Consider the following 13,767-nt stretch of genomic DNA (forward strand, 5'->3'; position numbering starts at 1 on the left):
CGTGCAGGCAACTACAGAAATCACCTCAAGAAAGAGGAAGATAATCTGTGTGTATATACAATGTGATACAAATGTTTTTGTAGGTAAAATGGGGAACATTTTAAAAAATCTGGTCTTCTTAAGCATCACAGGCAGAATTTTAATCATTCCTATATGATCCATTTTCTTAACCTTATGACATTATGATCATGCACAGCTATTGAAGTTTTTTTCATATTAGAATTTGATACCTCCAACTGTGAGACTTTTTATTGGGAAAAAAACCAAAACCATAACAAACCAGCAATGCTTAAAAAAGAATGAGAAACAGCAAGAGGTGAACAGATGAAAAAAGTCAACATTTGGAAGATAGCTGTATTTCAAATCTCAGTACATCAGTAGGCTGGTATCATGCAGAGTACAGAAATGCATCATGTTCTCTACATTAGTAGTCAGATGAGCAATGAAGTAGTTAATGCCACTCCCTTCTTCTGTCTCCTGCCAACATCAGTATCTCTTCTGACAAATCCTTTTGCCAAAGGATATAAGCCAACTCCCCTGGTCTTGTAGGACCATTTTTCCATTGTTTTGATCAACAAGCTATTCTCTGTGCTTGTGTACTTAATCCTTCTTAAACTTTTTTGACTTAGTCCTTCTTAAGGCTCCTGTGCCCCAGTATCCCAAACAATGTCCTCATAAATAACACTAGATCTCTCTGTTCCTGTTGCCCCAAAATACTTTGCGTGTTGCTACATCCTTGTAAATTTTGATTTTTCTTGATCATTCACTGACAACTCTTAGGCCTGTGACCAACTGCTACATTTTTATCAAGTTTTCTAATAGATCAAAAAAATGTCGATTATCTCTAAGCAATCTCTAACCTTGCCTTTCTATTTAGTCCATCATATCATCAAGTTCTTTATGTATAGTATATCAATTCTGTGCTCATTAATCTTCTCGTCTTTGGTCATTTCTGGTTTTGTTGTTTAAAATCAGTAATGGGATTATGTGCCTCAGTAGTACCAAAACCACAAAAACTATGTCAGAAACTGTGTGCACAAATAACTTTGAGGTCTGTCTTGTCATTACTAAATATAGAGTTTTATTTCCTCATAAAGCAGTGGGGAAGATGTGGAATAGAGCATGTGCAATCAATTATTCATTCAGCACTTTTTGTGAAGAAAAACAGATCTAAGTCTAGAAGAAGAGTTTTCATTACACTTTTTTCAATGGATTGAAATTGATCTCTAAGCAGAACATTGAACCCAGCTGACAGCAGACTTGGATTTTCTTTACTACCTCTCATGAATGATAAGGAATAATTTGGGGGGTCTCCAGATTCACTGACTGTATGTGGAAAATCACTCCTCTTGCAAATGCCTCCAAAAAGCATGATTAGCCCAGCTGTCTGGGAAAGGTTCAAAACAGAAACAAAAAAGAAGCTGCAGAACAAGTAAACATGGTCAGTAAGAAGCAAAAGAAACAGGACTATCAGACCATCAAAAATGCAGACATATAAAATGGAGCAAGTAGCAAAAAAAAAGATAGGAACACTCGTGATGGGATAATGTACAGCCCTTTCAAGAAGGAAAAGGATGCAGGGTGCAGTGGAGCTAGAGGGTGCCACTGGCATACCAAGTGGGTGTTTTCCAGAAGAAATTAAGATTTTCTGATATTCACCCACTGACACTTGAACTTACTCCTAGTTTTTGCATTATGCCCTGGACTCTGCCCGGTCCAAAGGTTTTGATACTTTTGCTACATGATTCAGGCTGCCAATGAGAGAAGGTTTAACCTTAAATTAGCTGTAGATGAGTCTTGCTTAGGAGATCTGAAAAAAAGAAACACTTAAGACTGAAAAGTCAAACTGCTTCACTGAAAAAAGCAGATATTCTGTCTCCTACTGCGCACCAAACATTAGGGCTGCACACACTGACATTGAGAATATGTCTGAGGAGCAACCACCTGTGCTGTGGAGGTGACTGATGAAGTTTTTTTCTTCAGGCCCTGAAACACTGTGTATGTTGCATGACCTGGATTTGTGGGCACCCGTTACTTCACTCAAGCACCCACTTTCCTTTTGTCACTTAAAGAAAGTGAATATCCCCCTGAAGGACAGAACCTCAGGCCAGGTTATCTTCTTTGTCAGATCTTGTCAGATCAAGCCTCACTTGAGGATTTCCCTTGCTCCTGGCTCCTCTGGTGATGCCTGTCCTGCTATTCCCTCACCCATAGCTCTGGGGCTGCCGGCACCGAGTGGTCCCAGGGGCAGCAATTCCTGCAGCAGCTTTGGGGAGAGCAGCAGCTGCAGAAAAGGCTTCACTGGGGTGACAGCACCACTAACTGCCTCAAACTATGCTTTAGAGAACACTTCTGGTTTAGATCCTTTCCTGTGGTTATTTGTTATGAAAGTGAGGCACAAATTTATATCCAGCCATTACTTATAAAAGGAACAATTCAAAACGCGGTATGTTTTTTCTGGTTTTTTGTGGTGATTATGAGATGGCTGTGGTTATTTTTAAATTGGTTTGTTACTTCAATTAATAGAAGTAAATGTGCTAAATTCAATAGTATCTGAACAGTATGCAGCTAGGAAATAATATGGCTTCTAAAGAACATGCTATTCACTGACCCTTCTAACATATGGAATTGCTTTTATTCAGTTCTTCATTGACCATGGCCTTTTTAATGAGAGAATGGAAGTCATTACTGGATTTACACATTAAGGGGATGTTAACAAAATGAAAACAGATTTTCAGACAGGGATCGTTTTCTGTATGGACCACCTTGTCCTTGCTTGAGACATTTTAAGGAGATTATTTTCTACATGCATGAAACTGAATTTTTTTTTTTTTTGGTAACATTAACATGAAAGACTAATGTGTGCACATGTGCATATAATCCTTAATTCGTAAGTGTGCCACTTCACAAAATCCACAATCGTGCCTTGGAGCTCTGAGACTCTGCCCAGATGGATGCCCAAGATGTGTGAGCCACATTCATACTAAAGCAGATCATTGTTAACACCTCCACCAGCATGTTCAGGCCTAGACAGCAGTAAGGTCTTGCTCAGATATCAGTAATATCTAACCTTTATTGCTAAAATAGATATTTCAGCTCTTCTGACTACACATGACATAGTACCTAGTTACCTCTCATGTCTGTGTTCCCAGACACATATGTAGAGTTAATCTCTGATTAAAAATGCTGATACCCCAAGACTTTATGTTTCCTAAGAAAAAATGGAGAGCCCTTTCTACGCTATACCTCTTGGACCAAAAAAGAATTTTATCTTTATATCACTAACACTTTTGGAAAACTATAAAAAAGAAAGGTTCACAGTAAAATCTAGTTTTGCTGCTCCTCCCGGGAAAATGGCATGGCAACAGTAATAGCAGCTAATTTAACCAATTCAAGCCTATTCAGGAGAAACTTCTTTCTATCAAGTGCCAATTTCTCTGATTCTCACCTGCGCAGTTATATGGTCCTTTACAAAAAAATTATCTTCTGAAATTCCCTTGTAGTTATTTCACTCTTTCTCATTTGCACCATCTATGGTTATCAGAATACATATGAGGACAATTTCTGAAAATTACTTAAGCTGAATTTCTGTCCGAGGAGTAAGGTCTGGAGCATACTGTCTGGAAGAATAAATCATTCCAGGAGAGAGAAAGGAATCATCTTTTTTAAGAAATTGCATTTACTGTAGGACAGCTGATACAAAAATACTTAAAACCAAGAGCAAAATGTGGTATGTCTAAAAACAGATATTGCAGTATCAGCAGAACTGCTAAGTTTTTGTAGTCATAACTTTTGGGACTTTATAATTATAAGCCATTTTGAACTGAGTGGCATGAAAAAGGAATCCTTCAGGGTAGGTGGGTGAATAAGCAAGAAGCGATAGCAATATTCATGGCAAAGGTTTCACCTCTCATTGGATGTGCTGACTCGGTGAGGCTGCTAGCACTGCTCAGGAGGTGATCTCATCTGTAGATAGGAATCATGAAAACCATTCCATGGTGCATCTTGTCCACACATGATCAGCAGCTGTCTGAACAGAGATGATCAACACCTTGGGAAGTCATTGTTCTCTCATGCTTCCCTATGAAAATCCCGGATAAACCTTGATTTTACCTTGACTTTTTTAACTGCCGTTTTAATTCTCCCACTATTTCCTAAGGACTCTGATACACAGTTAAACATTCATGACAAACAAACCCACAGATAAAAGGCAAAATAAAAATGGTAAATTTAGATAAAACATAGATAAAAGGTAAAATAAAAAAGGTAAAACAAAAAGGTAAGGTACATATGCCACCTATAATGCTATATTCTAGCATATAGCAGCATTGGTACTTATAACAATACTCATCTATTCAATTATCTGTTTTAAATGTTCCAAGTGTTCTTTCTCCAAATCTCACTGCAGTCAAGAAGAAGTATGACTGTAATGAGCAGTACTGAAAAATGTGAGTGTGGCAAGGTCCTGAGCTGACTTTGAAAAGAATCTGCCTAGGAATTCTTTTCCAAAAGAAGACCAAAACTATTTTAAACACAGAAAAAGAAGGGTTTTAACAAAAGTAGGAGGTTTTTGGTCTTTTTATAAAGCAACTAGAAGAGAAATAAAAAGATTTTTCAGGTGTTCTCATGAGCTCCTTGCAAGCGTGTCCTTGCTTCCAAGCTAACCAACAACTCTGAGTCATTGGCTAAATCCTGGTTTATGCCCCCTGGTCCTAGGAGGCTCCTCAAGCCCTCTTTGAGAAGGAACTCCAGCTGTCTGCTCCAAGTCTCCCAAACACTGACTGCTCTGGGCCCCTGCATTCGCACAAAGGAGCAACCCTTGTGCTTCTGTGCCACAGGGTTCACCTTTCTTGGTCTTTTTCAATAAAACAAATTTATAAGAGTCAAAATGAACACCACGACTCAAAAATAGAAATGGAATCAGGAATCACTCAAGCACCTTCTAATGTTTTGGTTTTTAATCTAAGACCTAAAAACCTTATGCATAGAAGAGAAGGGACAGGGAAAGCATGAAGAAGGATGAAAAAATAAAGTTTGAAATGGAAAAATAATGACTGTGTCATTTGAATTCTGGTGCCTCTGAAAAAAGTTGCAAATAAATATTAAAGTGTGTTGTTCATTGGTCTTACAAATGTTACAGGGATTTTTTTTTTTCATTCAAAGGCTAGTATTTTGTACTAAAATGCCTGCCAGCTGCCAGCTTCTTAATAGATACTTGTTAACGAGGGCAAGGTCTCTTGTGATCTGTTTCTCTGCAGAACAGGACATCTTAATTGCACTGGGGTTTTCAAATATTTTGCTTTTTTCATGAAACAACAACAACAAAAGAAGCAACTAAAAATCAAAAAACAATCCAGTCTCTTTCAAACTTATTACTACCTAAGAGCTGTTTTGGCTGCAGTTCTACTAGAAAAATGAGAATGAGAATAGAATGAGAATTGGCAATGAAAGAAAAACAAACAAAATCAGAAAAATCAGCAGAAAAAATATAAAATTTGATAATTTTCTAAAATTCTTCCACCTAACTTTCAAATTATAAGGATAAATAATAGAGCCTTAACTCATATTTTGGAGATATTTCTACTTTCAGTCAGAATTGGATGGGAATAAATTATGCTTTCCCCAAGCTGTGCGAAAAAGAGAGAAAGGAACTGAAGCAGCCAAATGTCATGAACAAAAAATGTCCATTTTATGGATGAGATGGGACAAACAGATGAGCAGAGGCCAATAGAACATGTACAGCAAGGACTGTGGAGAATAAAATTACTATCTGTGCAACTGAAGAGAATTGTACATTACATTGATTTGCTTGCAAAAAGTGCCCATATTGCTGCAGGTTTTAGAAGTGGATTTTTTTCTCCATTTGCTACTTCAGCACACTCTGTTTTCCTTACTCTTCTCCTAGTCTTGCATGTGGAATGGCTGTTTTGCCTTGGCAGGTCATTATCAATTCAAGGGCCAACATGAAAGAACATGGCTGCAAGCAGGATATTTTGGTCATGATACCTGAGTTACAAATCAAGACCCACCCCTCGATTTCACTGCTATTGTAACAATGCCCCGGGGCAAAGAACATTGTTTTGTTTTGTTCTCTTTTTAGTACTTATTTGTCTGCATTCCCTCCGAAGGACTGTCTTACTCTCTGAAATGACTTAATTCTAACCAGAGACTGTAACAAACAACAGAACATCAAAGGTGACTAGAGGAGGAAGATCAAACAGCAATTAGTCAATCTGGGGAGCAATTAGAGGACACTGAAAGTGCCCTTAGGGAGAGAGCAGGACTGAGCTGGCCCACCCTAGCTGAACAGTCATATGGGCTTTGATCAGCCTGGAAAGCATGGATGAATTAAGGGAGGTCTGTTGATAGCCTCAACCTCAGACAACCTAGCTGAACACACCCTCTTGCCTCTTGGTGTGCCTTGATATTTGCCTGAAAGTTTGAGAAACTACATCTTTTTATTTTTAAACAGGAACATCTACAGGGAAAAAGGGAAAAATATATATTTTTCTGAATGTCCAGTTAAGTCTTGCATTACTTCTTATTTTCCAAAGACCTTTGTTAAACTGTTGCTGCAATCAGACTATGGTAAATTGATTTTGCTCCAGACAAACTGTTGCATTTCACTGGAAGCTAAGGTCATGATGAACAGATCAGACCATTCCTGTCCCAGATTGTGTCATGTTGGTGAAGTTGCTCATGACTCACCCTTTAGGCTTGTGAGGCATCTTGCCCAAGCTGGTCACCCAAGCTCAGCTATTGTTAACTGCCAGGTGTCACTGCCAAAGGGCTAGTCAGGTGATGAAAAAACCAGATGATGCCTGGAGGGGATGTCTGAAGACCTCTTGCCCAGCCTCCTGCTGAGGTAAGGGCTATTGCTAGCAATGTCTCATAGCAGTCATGGCTTTGTCTAATCAAATCTTGAGAATCTCTCAGAAAGAGGATTCCCAGTGCTACCATGTAACCTGTGCCTGTGCCACACTGCCATCCTAGTAAAAAATATTTTTACACAGTGTCTAACCTAAATTTCTCAAACCACAATTTATAACCATTGCACCTATATCACTGCTATTATATCATCTCCCACTGCAAAAAATGGCTTTGTTATATCAATGTTGGTACTTCCTCTTCCAAGTGTCACAGGTTGCTGTTGGATCACAACCTTAACCTTAACCGGACTTCACCAGATGAAATAAACCCAGATCCCTCAGTCTGTGTTCACAGGTCATGCACTCAAGGCCAATGGACATCTTGGTGCTCCTTTTGTAGCTTTTTGTCATCCCCTTTGATCTGGTAAGGCAGAACAGGATGTGTCCTTCCAGGTGGGACCTCACATGCACCAGCTGTAGTGGAAAGCGTCTTCCTTCCATCTGCTGCCTCCTGTTTCACCTGATTCTGCTCATTCATTTAAAATTAGGAACAGCAAACATCTCCACTGCTCTGGAGAGCTGAACAGCATTTGTTCACGACTGCTCCAGGATCCTTCCTAGGATTCTGTGTGCCCATGGCTGGGGCCTGTCCCTCCTGCCAGCCCCCCTGGGCTGGGGTTGGGATCAGTCCCACAGGGGGACCCAGTGTCCGGCACAGCCCCGGGATGTGTGTGCAGGGCTGTGGGGATGGGCATGGGCTGGAAATGGCAGTTTTGTTTGAAAGCAGGTCTGCTTGCCCTCACAGGGGCTCTGGCCTTCCCCACAGCAGCTCCCTCTGCCCAGGGACCAGTTCTGCTCATCCCAGATTGTTCCAGCCCCTCAAGAGCCAGGCTCCTTGGCTCAATGTGCCCAGGATCAGCCCAGTACCCAGCTGGGAAGTGGGCACAATCCCACAGCATTCGTCTGTCTGCAGTGAGGGCATTTGGTTTTATTTATGATTGTAAACATGTGGCTGGTGGCTCTGATCCTCTGAGGCCTCCAGGCACAGCTGCAGAAAAAATCATAGCCTGGAACCTCTTCTGGGTGAGGTATTTCCTCAGTGTAGCCAAGGGATTAAACTAATAACACCCAATTTCCCGCTATGCTGATATTAAGGAAAATTACTCTGTGGGAAACCAGGAGCTCATTGGTTCAAGTACATTTTCCTTTGGGAAAGTCTCTTCAGGGGAGTTTTCTTATTTATCATCACAGGCAAACTCTTCCACTGTATGTTGGCTGGCCATGTTTCTCTGCATATTAAGTGGCTTGCCAAAGCAGAGCTTAATATTATTTATTTTATTCAGTATTTTTCTTAGCATGTAATTTAAAAAGCCAGAAGGATAAAAACAGGTTATCCTCCAGCACTACCTACTTTTCAAGCCTGGCTTCACTATCCAGTGCAGGTTGGTAAGTTTTACAGCTACTGTGTTACCTGTGAGAGCTGTGTGGAACCAAACCAAAGGAATTAGGTCTAATAGATCCTTATTGCACAGCTGGTAAAAAACCAAGCTTATGGTTTATTTTCCTAAATATCAGATAAGGGGTGGGCAAGGTCCATTTCCTGCACGTAACAAACTGTCCCTTTGAAAGGGAGGACACATTAAAATGCATTGTCTGGAAGAACAGAAATATGTGGCAAATGTGAGTTGTACTGTTTGATTAAAGACACAATAAACATCTTTCCTTGAACACATTCGCTACCACCAGGTAGTCTGGTTGAAGATTCAAAGATAACTTGGAAGACAAGTTTTTTCTTTGTTTGTCAGTCACAGGAATTTATTATTATAAAGAAACTAGCAACATTAGTTCAGGAGTCTGCAAGTCACCAGGCAAATAATGTTACCCACCACATTCCACAGCTAGGCACACTCTTGTTCAAACTGGGACAGAACATCTTTTATGATGGAGCCAGTGAAGGAATAATTTCCTCCAGGAATTCATAATATATTCAGGAAAGGAGAACGGCAGCTTTTAAAGATATCAACATTACTATCCCAGCTGAGAGGAAGAAGGATTTGTGAGTATGTGGAGACAATATCCTCAGTGTTCCTTGCTGTGCCAGCAGATATCATAAACCCTCAAATGCCCATGGTTAGAGAAGTTACATTGCCTCTGACAGATCTGGCTGTGAAGATACACAAGGAGCTTCAAGAATGATATATCTGAATGTAGCCTAAGCTTTCCTGGATAGTTGAGGAATGCTTATGAATTTATGAATTTTAATAATTGCATTTAGCACAATTGCTCACATGCCATCCAGCTACTCCACGATATTCACTTGGCATATAGAATAGAAATAAAAGGTAAGATTATGTGATTTCAAAACCAGTCTGAGTTTTGTTTCTGCCTTTAAGAAATCAACAATCATTATGTGTTTAATCTTTAGATCCCTGTGCTGGTATATTAACATGAAAACACTTTTAAATATAAGTTTCTATGGTGCTTCATTCAAGATTTTGTCATTATGGTCCTCTTAACTCTTAATGTTATTATTGACCAAAGTGTTCTAATTAATGATCTGGGTCATGATTCAGTGTCTGCTAGAGACAATGCAAAGCATTTTCACTGTCAGGTATCTGAAGATATGTTAAAATGTCTAGAATGCCTGATTTTATATCCAAAGATAGAATGTTAACATGGAGATATAACTTAAATTAAACTGAAGAGGATTTGAGTATATATTTCTTATACCTGAATTTTTAGCAAAACAAAAGATAAAAGTATTAACTATTTGATCTTTTATAAAGTTTTTTTAGTACCTCACCAAAGCAAAATCTATGAAACTAAATTACTGTTATGGAATAAAACCAGCAAGTGGCAGTATTTGACAAAATTTGTGAGATGGATAGTAAACTTTTAAAAGCAAATGGAGATTTACACTATAGCTAACTATAAGGTAATCACTTCTGCTAGCATTTAGAAAGAAACATATCTCATTTCCAGCATTTTTTTTTCTTTTTGTTAGGTCAACTCTTCAACTAGAGAAATTGGAAACAGAAGACAAATTTCCCATGGATATTTATATGCAGGGTCAACAAAAATGACCCTGCACATTTTATAAAAATTCTTCTATAAAAACTGTCTAAGAATAGAAACATATATCAGAATGATTTGGAAGTTTTATTTATCAGAAATCTTTCCTACCAGCAATTTAGAATAGCATGCAATGAATATTAAAATCATCCAAATATAGAACTGTTTAGGAAAAGATCACCTTTAAGATCACTGAGTCCAATATAAACATAACACCTCATTGTTCAGGATTCAACAGGGCATGAAAAAAAGTCTAACTTAAATGACTTATGAGGCATCAATAACATATTCACCAAGAGCCTGGAAGTTGCATGCAACAAATGGCAAGAATGCTGTAGCACATGTTACATCTAAATTGCCTAAGGACCATGAGAGTGTCTATGCACTTTTATTCTCACCATCAGAATTATAGGTGTAATAGCACAGATCTTCTGAGGCATAGCAAAATAGTCCATCAAGATCCCAAATGCTAAAAACTTTTCAGAACAATTTTAATTTCTGATAGAAAACATAATTTTAACTATGTACTTTTTTCTGAAAAATAAATCATCATGAAGCACCAAAATTACACAAAGTAAACTGTGATCATATTTTCCTAAATGCTATGAATATCCCAATATGGTGCTATCTCTATATTGCTGTGTTTAATTATCTAACCTCAGATGTTCTGCTGCTTTCAGTACAGGCACTGCAGGATGACAGATTTACAGCTGCCAAGATGCTCTAATGTGAGTGGCATTTCTGCAACAAAAACTTACTTGTGCCAATGTTTGCACTTTGTGGGTCAAAAGTGTCAAGAGGTTTTCCTGGACCAAATTTAATTTTCAGATTAAGACATGCTTATGTCCCAACACTAATTACAAATGCAGAGGAGGTGATACACATAGCAGCTGCTTGCTGAATTGACATTGAAGTGATGAATTCTGTAAATTCTCTTTTACTTCAGACTGGTATCTTCTGCTGTAAAACAGCTGATGTGGATGCATAGGAGTTTCTGAGCAACTTAGTATGTTGAAATAGAAGACTTAAGCCCAGCCCTGCAAGAGTATTTAGAAATGCTCCCAATTTAGAAGTGTACCTAACTGGTAAGATTCTTCTAGGAGTCTCTGACCACCCTAGAAAATCGGTAATCATACTGATGGTAAGTCAGTAAGCCTTCCTTACCTCCAGAGACATATTGAGCCCACAGGCTCTCAGTTAACCACTAGGGTGGTGAAGGGAACAGTTGTGTTGTTTTAGAGAAGGAGACATAGTGACTCATGGAAAACATAGTCAAAGATAATGAATCATCTCAGTGTATTTTAATAATGGGCCCATTTGTGATTTCCAGCATCACAGCAGACTTCCATGCTCTGATTTTCTTGATAACATATTTGACTTGATGTTAAAAAAGAAAAAAAAGTGTCCAGAAGTAATTCCCAGACTCATGGGCCTAACACAGGTTTTCACAGTGAGATTCAGAGTAACAGAATCACAGAGTGGATGAGGCTGGAAGGTACCACAATGAGTACTCTGGTCCAACCTCCCAGCTCAGGCAGCGTTGTTCTAGAGCACATGGAATAGGATTGCATGCAGACAGTTATCTCCAGTGAGGGAGATTCTACAACCTCTCTGAGCAATCTGTTCCATGAGTTACCCTAGTTAAGTTTTAGGCAAGATTGGCTCGACATTGTTTCTTGAAGAAAAAGAGATTCAGGCAATGCTGCACAAGTGCCATGGGGTGGAACTGGGGGTGCTGACATCCATAATTTATAAGAGAATGTGTTAATAGGTTAATTGTGATCACTGTTACTGTCATCATATAGTTGTCCTGCCAGTGCTTACCTGGGATAGGCAAAGGGTTGGTGATAAGGTATTGATCTGCTTAGGACAGACTGACATCACGTAAGAATGACAAAGTATTTAGGGCAATGTTAGAAATCTCAAAGCCAATCTAGTTCTTTTGTTTGTTTGTTTTCAGGCAAGATTTGTTTTGAGAAAGTGTTAAGATCACGTGAGCTGTGGCTGCAACCATTATTCTCCTACGTGACATTCTAACGGGTCCTCTTATATCCCCTTGCCTGTGCACCCACCTAGACGAAACCACCACCAGAAAGTAATTCAGGGCAAATCCAACAGATTGTCCTGACTCAGCAGTCACAGTCAAAGTCACAGAGGATAGTCCAAGGCTTGTGTACGTGAGTTTTCAAACCAGGGCAGAAATGGAAATTGGCTTGCTGGACTTGGTTCTTCCCATAAAGGTTTCTCTTTCCCTAATCTGTTTGTCCTCATTTTTTCTCTTTGCTTTCTATTCTCCTTTCCTCTCCTTACCCTTTCTTTCCCCTTCTCCAGTCCCCTCATTTTGCCTTCCTTCTCTCGTCTCCCGAGGTGCAAGCTGCCGTCCCGCTCAGAGGGTGCTCTCACGCTGTCCCTCCCGCGCACGGAGGACCAGCCGCCGGGCGGACCCCGGCCCCGGCCGTGCCCGGCGCGGCTCTGCCCGCGGTGCGTGCGCAGGGCGGCGCGGAGCCCCGCGCGGGGCGGCCGCCCATCCATGCATCCATCCATCCATCCTTCCCTCCGCCGGCCGGGGCGGGCCCTCCGCCGTCCCCTCCTCCAGCCCGCGCGGGGGCCGGGATCGCCCCGCCGCCGACCCGAGCGGCAGCCGGGAGCGGAGCGGGCGCGACGCGGATCTGCAGAAGCCCCTCTCCTCTTCCTCCTCCTCCTCCTCGCCCTCCGCCCGGCAGCATGGCCCGGTGCGAAGCGGCGGCCGCCCCCGGGCTCTGCCTGCTGCTGCTGCTGCTCCGCAGTGGGGGGCTCTTCCCCCCCGCCGCCGCGCAGCCGCCGCCGCAGCGCGGGAGCGTCTGGTGCCCCAGCCGCTGCCTCTGCTTCCGCACCACGGTGCGCTGCATGCATCTGATGCTGGAGAGCGTCCCCGCCGTGTCCCCCCAGACCACCATCCTGTGAGTAGCCGGCGGGGGCTGCCGCGGCGGCCCGGGGCAGGGAGGGGGGCGGAGGGAGGCAGGAAGGGAGGGAGGGCAGAGGCGAAGGCGGAGGAGGGGATGGATACCTGGGGCGAGAGGCGCTGGGGTGGGTGGCGGCGGAGCCTCGGCTCTTTGTCTGCGGTCGGGGGAGGGGGCCGGACCCGCGGCGGTGGCTCTGCCCGAGGGGCCCGGGCTTCGCTGCGCTGCTCCGGGGCTGCGCTCGCCGCCCCCGGCCCCGCTCGGCCCCGCGGTCCGGCCGTGCCCCCCGCGCTCCTGCCCGGCTCCGGCGGCGCGGAGTCGAGGCGGTCGGAGCGGTGCCCCCGGTTCTGCGGGGCTCTTCGAGGTGGATGTTCTGGTTAGCGTGCGGGTCTTGTGTCCCAGTATAGTCGTCCCTAGAACGATTTCAGAACTTCCCTAGTATCCTGTTTAAAAGCAAATTCAGGCGGCAGGGGGATCGACTGGGACATAGGTGACACTTTGTGCTCAATTCTTAGACCTGTTGGGGATGTACGAGCAAACCGGGATCCAAGCCCTGGGCTTGCTGAAAACGAACCCTGCTCAGATTCTTGCAGAGGTTTGCGAACATTAGTTAATAACCAGTTTTTTAGTTCAGACACAAATGCCTGTCAGTTGAAGTGCCCGGCCGTTCCTCTGGTCACCGTTTTGGGTGGAATTGCATTGGTATAAATTTCAGTATTGACAATGATTGACATTTAATTCACATTGATTTGACTGAAACAGTTACCTTTCCAGGCATATTTCCCTGCAATAAAGGCGAAGTTCCAAATGAACATCACACACTATTTTGTTTCGTGGCTTACTAGGAGGAACAGATTTGTTCCACTGACCTGCTTATATGTTACTTG

The 13,767-nt window shown here is 42.0% G+C and overlaps 1 protein-coding gene across 2 annotated transcripts in view; it reads left to right on the plus strand.

Moving 5' to 3' along the window:
* Positions 1 to 12,576: 12,576 nt before the first annotated feature.
* PXDN (peroxidasin) overlaps positions 12,577 to 13,767 on the plus strand; it is an 83,578-nt gene continuing 82,387 nt past the window's right edge. For both annotated transcript variants that reach the window (XM_084201537.1, XM_084201538.1), the window contains exon 1: positions 12,577 to 12,880. In XM_084201537.1, coding sequence (XP_084057663.1) covers positions 12,666 to 12,880 — 215 coding nt within the window. In that variant the 5' untranslated portion in view covers positions 12,577 to 12,665. The remainder of the gene's footprint in view (positions 12,881 to 13,767) is intronic.

The sequence above is a fragment of the Fringilla coelebs genome (assembly GCF_963513975.1).
Source record: "Fringilla coelebs genome assembly, chromosome: 3".
Taxonomy (NCBI): domain Eukaryota; kingdom Metazoa; phylum Chordata; class Aves; order Passeriformes; family Fringillidae; genus Fringilla; species Fringilla coelebs.